This window comes from Zingiber officinale, chromosome 3B (genome assembly GCF_018446385.1).
Source record: "Zingiber officinale cultivar Zhangliang chromosome 3B, Zo_v1.1, whole genome shotgun sequence".
Taxonomy (NCBI): domain Eukaryota; kingdom Viridiplantae; phylum Streptophyta; class Magnoliopsida; order Zingiberales; family Zingiberaceae; genus Zingiber; species Zingiber officinale.
Window position 1 is genome coordinate 80,939,554 of NC_055991.1, and position 10,108 is coordinate 80,949,661.

General features: G+C 36.8%; 1 protein-coding gene across 1 annotated transcript; it reads left to right on the top strand.

Annotated features, from left to right (window-relative positions):
• The first annotated feature begins 212 nt into the window (after window positions 1-212).
• LOC121968394 (LOB domain-containing protein 11-like) lies at window positions 213-758 on the top strand. The gene has a single exon (XM_042518788.1). The coding sequence runs from the start codon at window positions 213-215 to the stop codon at window positions 756-758; it is 546 nt and encodes a 181-aa protein (XP_042374722.1).
• Window positions 759-10,108: the final 9,350 nt, after the last annotated feature.

Below are 10,108 nucleotides of genomic sequence, written 5' to 3' on the forward strand. Positions count from 1 at the left end.
TCAAGTAACCAACGTTTTAGTTTTTTTATCTATTGAAGGAAAATGACGGATACAGTATGTTTGACCAATTTAAATCATTTTAAAAACTAAAAAAATATATTAAAGTGTTTTTTTTAAATAGTCATTTTAATAATTTCGATAATTAAGAATTTGTTAACAATATATACACACACGCATGAGGAGAAGATATTGCGAGGAAATCACTTCGTCATATGGAGTCAAGTGCCGCCTTCCACGGCATCCGAACCTCCATCTCCTCCTCGTCTGTTCCATCCCCTACTTCGTCCCCGCCGCCCACAGTGGCGCCCGGTTACGGCGGCCCCTGCGCGGCCTGCAAGGTCCTGCGGCGCAGGTGCAGCGACAAGTGCGTCCTCGCCCCCTACTTCCCGCCCGCCGAGCTGCTCAACTTCGCCACGGCGCACCGCGTCTTCGGCGCCAGCAACATCATCAAGCTGCTGCAGGAGCTGCCCGAGGGGCAGCGGGCCGACGCGGTGAGCAGCATGGTGTACGAGGCGGCCGCCCGCGTCCGCGACCCCATATACGGCTGCGCCGGCGCCATCTGCCTGCTCCAGAAACAGGTCGAGGGGCTGCAAGCCGAGCTGGCGCAGGCGCATGCCGAGCTGCTCAAACTCCAGGCTCAGCACAAGAGCCTTGTCAACGCCCTCCTCTCGCCCCAGCTGCCGCCGCCTCTTGACGCTTCGGCGCCCTTCGCCGACTACATCGGCGAGCCCTGGGACGAGCCGCTCTGGACGATTTAATCTGACGTGGAATTGAATAATTTTTTTAAAAAAATAATAATATTGGTGTAATAATAATTTTGTGTCGAGAAAACAAATTTGCCGACAGTACGAACCATTAAATTTGGTTAATTGCATGTTGTTTGGTAGTTGAAGGTGCAAATTAATTCTAAATTAAGTCGCTTTTTTAGGCTATTCATGACCAAATTATGTTCCCATGTTCATGACTTTTTTTGCTAAAAAAAAGACAAAACGAGTAAGGGAAAAAGGAAAAAAAAAAAACAAAACAAAAAGACTTGTCGTCGTTCATGGGTAGGAGGGACGACTCGCGAAAGGGGGAGGGAGCTTGCGACTGAAGAAGGTCTAGACTTGTTGCTCATGAATGACTTGAGAGGCATTATTCTCGTGAGAAGTCTTATTATTGCGAATAGCGAGAACGTTAGGCACTGTGTATACTTTGGTACGAGGAACACATTCAATTTGAAAGCAAGAAAAGAGGGACTTGATGCGCTGCTATTTTTTTTTTTTTTTTTTTGCGATTGTGTATACTTTGGTACGAGGAACACATTCAATTTGAAAGCAAGAAAAGAGGGACTTAATAAGTTTTTTTTTTTTTTTTTTTTTTTTTTTTTTTTTTTGCAATTGTATAGATGTACAGATTTTATCTGACTAATTTTAAAGATAGACAATCTTCCTTGTTAATTAATTTATTGAATAAATTTGAAATATGTATAATTAGAGGCCAACTTTCATAATATACATTTGAGCTATGGTCTTCTTATGCACTTTTGACGGGGGCGCTAGAGACGAACAAATCATCTTTTGTCATATCTTATATACTTTTGGTGCGTGCCTATTATTGTAATTTGAGGTGGTGATCAGAAGGGAGGGTCGTGAAAAGAGAAGATTAATGATCCTTAGGGTGCGGTGCGTTTGGTTGGGGTTATCCTTGATAACCTTGGTTATCTATACAAGGTTATCAATGAAAATTCTGTTTGATATAGGTAATCGATGATTCCCAAGTAATGTTCTATGCTCGATACGTCAACAAAAAGGTATGCAATCCGGAATCGAAAAACCTTGAAAAACTGAGGTTTTTCTTGATTCCGGGGTTAACAAAATTTTTTTACCCAAAATATTCTCAAATGAAAGAAAAATATGATAAAAAAGAAAATGTAAAAATAAATAAAATAAAATAAAAACTTAAAAAAAAAAAAAAAAAAAAAAGTAAAAAACATAAAAATTTTAAAATAGGAAAAACGTAAAAAAATTTTAAAATAATAAAAAAATGGGGAAAAAAACATAAAAAATAGGAAAAAATTAAAAAAATTAAAAAACATAAAAAAAATAATAAAAACGTAAATAAATAAATATATATATAAAATAGAAAAATAGAAAAAAAAATTGAAATAATAAAAAAATAAGGAAAAATAAAAAAAAACATAAAAAATAGGAAAAAATTTAAAAACATAAAAAAAATAATAAAAAACGTAAAAAAAATAAAAATAAATATAAAATAGAAAAAATAGAAAAAAAAAATTGAAATAAAAAAAACGTAAATTTTTTAAAAAAAATAAAAAACAAAAAGAATTTTTTTTTAAAAAAAAACACATAAAAATAAATAAAAATGTGAAAAAGAATAAATTAAAAAAAATGTAGAGTTTAAAAGATATATATGGTTGATTTTGTAACCAAGGGTAATATAGTAAAATATTAAACGGGGTTATTTATTAAAACCTTCAAACAAATAAGTTTTTATTGCATTACCTATGTTGAACCAAATAACATTTTGTTATGTTTTATTCCCCATAACCTTGGTTATGTGATTACTTGATAATTACATAACCAAGTTTATACATGATAACTTGAATCAAACGTACCCTTAAGAGCATCTGCAATGCTCCATTAATAGAGGGTGTTATAACACTCCTCTACTTAAATGCATTGAAAGAATTAAACGCGTTCAAGGTGGGATGGGCCAACCATATAACATCCCTCCACTTAAACACGTTTAAAGAATTGAACGCTTTCAAGGTGTGTGTGTGTGGTGGGGGGGGGGGGCACCCCATGTGTGTGTATTTTTTTTTAAATTTTATTTATTAAAAAATTAAAATTTTAAAATTAATAATTGAATAAAATGGTTAGTTTTTTAATGGATATTTTTTAACGACTAATTAAGGAAGCAAAATTTTATCTATAATATCCATTAATGGATAAAGATGTATTGTGGGACCCATAAATAATGAGTGTTAATGTTAAAAGGAATATGGGTAAAAGAGATATATTGTTATAATGAATATATGATAGTAGACCCATACATTTTTATAAAGTGGTGAATGTTATAACAATGATGTATTATGGATGTCTTAATAAAAGAAAATGACTTTTGTTCATCTTGAATGTATCATTTTCTCCTAAAATAACTTTATTTTCTTATAACTAATTAAATATTGTTCGTTCAAGCTAAAATTCAAAAAGGAATTTATGTAGGATCGATGACATGCTAGAGGGGGGGGGGGAGGGTGAATAGCACACGTGGCTTTCATGTTCGTTTCAAAAAACACAGAGTAAGAAATGCAACGAAAAGTAAAGAGACAAAGAGCACAATCGCAAATACCAAGAGTTACTTGGTTCGAAGCCTGTGGCGACTCCTACTATAAGATTCACACATAAGAGTGCTTTCAATGGACAATCACTATAAGCTTGAGAAATCTTTACAAGATCAATTACAATTGCAATATTAAAACTAAGTTACCGACAATACAAAGATGTTGGAAAGGAACGTCAATTGTTGACGTAGCAGTTGAGCGTTGTTGAAGTGTTTCATCGCAGCACACAGGAGCTCAAGTAGTCTGATTTTCGGTTGCTCTAAAGTGTTGGCCGAGACCCCTTTTTATAGTCTCCTCAAACTTGATCCACATCCCTTGATCTCGGGATCAAGTCTTGACTCGACCCGGATCGGTCGACCGATCCCACCTAAATCGGTCAGCCTTCTAACCCGGTTCTGCTACTTGGATAGGGTTTCTTCGTTCGGTTGATTGATCTCGCCGTTCGGTCAACCGATCCCCAGCTCATATGGTCCGATCAACTCGGCTCGACCACATCATTGCTTATCCTCGGTTCGGTCAACCGATCCCGAGGTTTGGTCGACCGATCCCTCGGTCGAACTAGGTCTAATATCTGAAAATATGATCCTGTTGTACTGGGGTTCGGTCGACCGATCCAAACGTTCGGTCGACCGATAAAGGTCGAATCTAACCCTACAATAAAGTGTTAGTCTCCTACAAAACAGAGTTAGACACATAACAATTAATTAAGTAAACCAACTTTTGACAACATTCCGACTGTCCGGTTTTGATTTCGGATTTCTCCGGAAACCTTAGGTCGAACCGACGCTTACTATTCCGACTGTCCACAGCTTGGACTTTCCATCACCTATGGTTACTACCCCCTAGGACCTAGGGTTACCACCCTTAGGGGTTTCCACCTGCTTAGAATCCACTAGGACTTTTGCCTACGACAAGTTAGGCCTTTCCTGCAATAAATCTTGTTAGATCACAAGACAACTTAACTTTGGACCCTTTAACATAATCAAAACTCATGTTCGATCGTCTGATGCTTCCCGCACCAATAATTTGTGAAAAATATTTTAGGGCAAAGGTAAAAAAAGCATCCCTATTTTTTTTTCAAATCACCGTCCCACTTTAATTTTTTTTTTATAAAAAGGCATACCACTTTATGTAAAATAACCTAACTATCCTCAAGTACTATTCTTATTATTATCCCGCCTATATCTTCCATCTAAATCCTAAATTGATCAGACGCGTTATACTAATTATGAAACTATTTGTAACGTGTAGTTGTAGTAGCTACAATTTTATAGCTACTACAACTACAATAGTTGTAGCTTATAGTTATAGTAGTTATGGTTTCGTAGCTACTACAACTATAACAGTTAAAGCTTATAGTTATAGCAGCTACGGTTTCGTTGCTGCTATAACTATAACAATTATAGAACCTGTGATTTTGTAGCTATTATAACTTGAAAAATAATCTTAATAAAGAGGACTAAAATTTTTTAGATCCTCTAAAAAGACTTTACTTGATATTTTTTAGGCATAAGACTAGACTGTTGTGGGTTACACCTATAAGAAATGTAGATATTTGAATAACCTTTGATTTAATATATTATGCGTACTCCATGATTTAACTCGAGTCAAAAATTTATGACTTCTCTAAGTTTCACTAATATTAACTGTGTGACAGTTCAGTTATAACAGTTACGAAACTGTAATTATTATAACTGAGTAATAGTTACAGATTCATAACTATTACAATACACCTCTGACTCAAAATTTAGAGGGGAGATATAAGTAAGAGATAATAATGAGAATAATATAGTGAAGAATATTATATATGAGGATGGGACTCGAAATGGAATGTCATCTTAATAATTCCAAAAACTAAAAGGTGCCTTCTGATTTTTGTCTAATATTTTAAATTAGAGGCATCGTGATAATCATTTTAGAAAATATACATGTGTGAACAAGTTACCAGGGAGGGGAGGGAACTAGGGCTGCAAACGAATCGAGCCGGTTCGCGAGCTTTTCGAGCCGGCTCGAAAAATATTCGATTCGTATTCGAATTTATCGAATTCGAACCGAACTCGAACATGTTCGAACTTTTTTTCGAGCCGAACTCGAACCCAAATTATATTGTTCGAGCCGCTCGCGAGCCGCTCACGAGCCTTAATATTTATTAATATAAGTTAAATATATATTAAATAAATAAATTTCGAGCCTTTCGAACCTATTTTCGAGTAATAATTCGAATAGTTCGCGAACATGTTCGAATATTTCGAGCCGAATTCGAACCCGAACCCTAATTCGAACCGAACTCGAACCAAACATTTTAAAATTTTCGAGCTTCGAATCGAGCTCGAACTCGAATATACCTATTTCGAGCCGAATTCGAGCCTTAAATTTTTCAACATATTCGACTCGATTCGATTCGTTTACACCCCTAGAGGGAACTCTATAGTAGAGTCTCAATAACGATAAACTAGTATAGAAAAAAAAGGAGAAAAGACAATATATACCATATGATTTCGACTAAATTAGTTTTGTCTGTACATGAATGATATGAGACGAAAAGGCATAAGAAAAATCACCTCAAGTTCTCACATGACTTCGAAGAACCAAATTAGTATTCTCATAACGAACTACAACTAGTCCTGTCTAATCTCTTACAACCTCTTATTATTGCACGCGCTATATATATATATATATATATATATAAATAAAAGATATATATACCTACTAACACAAACATGTACATGCATCAATTCACACATTTTCTTTTTTGCTCTTTTTTGCGGGGCCAAAGCCGAAGAACCCAACAAAACTCGCTAGATCGCGCAGATCTTGATTTGAATTTCGTTCGATTCTATTTGCTTCTACCAACCAAACCAACATGTGTTTTGTCTTTCTGTTTCCCAAGCTACATGTGGAAGCCTTGAGCTTTTGATACTTATGTCTCACTTTATGAAGCACATCGAAAATAGCTGGTCATGGAAAGAAAGCGTTTGATAATCTGATCGGGCCCGACTTAAGCGACTTCCACATCTTTCTTTTCTCACCTGGTTGCATCAGGGGATTGCTTTAGATTCTACGATAGGCCATAAGGAACGAGACAAGAATGTAGGAGGTCCTACGCGCTAGTTTTACATGAAAACTCATTCAATATGCCCAAATAGTCGGCATTGAATTTTGTAGAATCTTACAACTGTACGAGGGACCTCTACGTAGAACTTGTATAGACTTTTTTTTTTTTTTTAAAGTTGAAAGGACCGACTATAGATGTTCGCATCGTCGTGCCTCACACTGCAAGGCAAACGCCAATGTAAAATGTGGGAATTAAAGCAATCCATCGTGTAAATGATTAAGTACTCAATTTGTAAGACAAAATACAATGTAAGAATGGTCAAGTTAGGTTGGATCATATGTGATACGGATTATGATATATCGGTCTGGCGAGTGAAGGAAGAGTTTAGGTCAAGAGAGATAGGGAAGGTATATAGTTCATCGAATAAAAGCCGAGCGAGGACCCACGTGTACGTATATACTCAGCCGGGCAAAGTCCGCCTGAACATAAAGACATTTGACCTTATATAAGATTTTCAGCATATTACTGGTCGACCGGAGGCCGAGCGAGCACTCACGAGCTAGTATATGTTCGGACGGGCAAAGCCCGCTCGAGTATAAGGACATTCAACCTTATATATAGTTCTTAGCATAGTATCGACCAACCGCAGGCCAAGCGAGCGCTCATGTGCTCATATATGCTCGGTCGGGCAAAGCCCGCCCGAGTATAAAGACATTTAGCCTTTTGTGTGACTTCTAGCCTATTACCGGCCAACTGCAGGTCGAGCAAGCACCTGCGTGCTCATATAGGCTGGCCGGGCAAAGCCCGCCCGAGCATAAAGGCATTTAAGCCTTATGTGTGATTGTCAACATATATATTACCGATCGACCACAAGCCGAGCGAGCGCCCACGTGCTTATATATGCTCGGTCGGGCAAAGTTCGCCTGAGCATAAAGACATATAGCCTTTTGTGTGACTTCTAGCTTATTACCGGCTAACCGCAAACCAAACGAGCATCCACGTGCTCATATAGGCTCAACCGAGCAAAACTCGCCCGAGCATAAAGGCATTTAAGCCTTATGTATGATTGTCAGCATATTACCGGCCGACCGTAGGTCAAGCGAGTCCCCACGTGCTCATATATGTTCGATTGGGCAAAGCCCGCCCAAGCACAAAGTCACTTAGCTTTATGATACATTCCTAATATACGACCGGCTTGAACGACCGACTGAGACATATTCAATAGAGGGTATTCCTAATTTATGGCCGGCTTGAACGACTGACCAAGACATATTCAATAGGAGGTACTCTTGTCAGTATATACGACCGGCTTGAACGATCGGCCGAGACATATTCAATAGGAGATATTCTTAACAGTATATACGGCTGGCTTGAACGACCGGTCAAGACATATTCAACAGGAGGTACTCTTGACAGTATATACGGCTGACCTGAACGATTGGCCGAGATATATTCAATAGGAGATATTCTTAACAGTATATACGGCTGATTTGAATGACCGACCGAGACATATTCAACATGAGGTACTCTTGACAGTATATATGGCCGGCTTGAACGACCAACCGACACATATTCAATAGGAGGTATTCTTAACAGTATATATGTCACGCCCCAGGTAGTCCTGCTAGAAGAAATTTCGGCAGCATCTCCTTTGTACGGGTAACAATATGAAGCCATACTACATGCTCTCAGGGCCACATATACCTCGGTCAACACAGTCGGAACAATAACAATAAAAGTAAACAAGCAAATCATGTAGTTTATATATTTCAGTCTCTGGCTGACACAACCACGCAGTTTATATTAACTAAAACCTACTCCACTACAACGACGAAAAACTTAAAACCACAACAGAGAAACCAACGCGACAAAAAAATGAATGTAGTAGACCAAAACTCGATAAAAATCCTCGAGTACAACACACATAACAAGTATATAGAAAAATACATAACAAGTAAATCAACACAAAAACAAGGAACCAAGTCCGTAAACAGAAAATCGTCGTGACACGAAGTGGGGACTAGCGACTGGAACCTCCTGACTGTTAGAGTGTATATTAAAAGCCTAGCTTTTTGTAAACATTTATTTTGAAATAAAGAATCACATTAGTCAAATATCTACATTTATATGCTAAGTGTAGTTGTTCAATTAATTTATATTGTAGATAACATGGTGTGCGGTGTCACACAAAAGATCATGTTATTAGTTCCTTATAAGTTATAAAAAGTAGCTCACGACTAAGATGGAAAGAAACAAACCATTGGAATAGTCATAGTGTAATTTGGTATTAGTTTATCTTGACTATAAAATTACACTAGTACACTCTAAGTGTATTGAGCAGTACCATTTGAGGTAGTTTTATTTTATACTGACTATATAAAAGAACAATATATACCTCTGTATTATGGAAGTGTGTACTCTTAATCATGATATAATAACAAGCACATATACTTAATACTTATTTCTTTAATTTATCAAAGGCTGCAATTTAGCTCGTTAAATCAATAGGTCCGATAAGTTGGGAAATGATATTATTTATATGGTGTGTTGTCAATTATAAAATGAAACTGTGTCCTAGTAATCTAAGTTGATGATGCCCCCTTGAAGAGCTCATAAGGATTGTCATGTAAACCCTGTAGGTGGACTTAGTCCGATATGACGATAAGGTTGAGTGGTACTACTCTTGGAGCTAGATAGTAATTAAGTGAGTTGTCAGTAACTCATTTAATTAGTGGGCATTCTGTTAGAGTGTATACTAAAAGTCTAGCTTTTGTAAACATTTATTTTTGAAATAAAAGAATCACATTGGTCAAAATCTACATTTATTTGTTAAATGTAATTGTTCAATTAATTTATATAGTAGATAACATGGTGTGTGATGTCACACACAGAAGATCATGTTGTCAGTTCTTTATAAATTATAAATAGTTGCTCACGACTAAGATGGAAAGGAACAAACCATCAGAATAGTCGTAGTGTAATTAAGTATTAATTTATCTTGATTAATAAATTACACTGGTACACTCTAAGTGTATTGAGTAGGGCCATTTTAGGTAAGATCTTTTTGTACTGACTTAATAAAAGAACTAGACCTTAGTTATTATGGAAGTGTGTGCTCTTAATCCTAATATAATAACAAGCACATATATTTAATATTTATTTCTTTGACTTATCAAAGGGTGAGGTTTAGCTCGATAAATCAATATGCCCGATAAGTTGGGAAATGATATTACTTATAGTATGTGTTATTGATTATAGAAGGAATCTGTGTCCTAGTTATCTATGTTGAGAATGCCCCCAAGAGGAGCTCATAAGGATTGCCATGTTAAACTCTACAGGTGGACTTAGTCCGACATGACAATGAAGTTGAGTGGTACTACTCTTGGAGCTAGATATTAATTAAGTGAGTTGTCAGTAACTTACTTAATTAGTGGACATTCGTTATCTTAAACACAGGGAGACTAACACACTCATGATAAGAAGGAGCCCATAATGTAATTTGGGATTGGTGCGGTAGTGCGATAATAACTCTTTAGTGGAATGAGTTATTATCGATGAACTTGAGTTGTGTGTTCGGGGCGAACACGGGATACTCAAGCTCATCGGAAGACCAAAACCAATTTCTCCTCTAGGCCTCTGTTGTAGCCTCATTAAAGCCTCAAGTCCATCCAAAGAAAGGCCCATCTTGGTGTCCAAGAAGGGGGCCG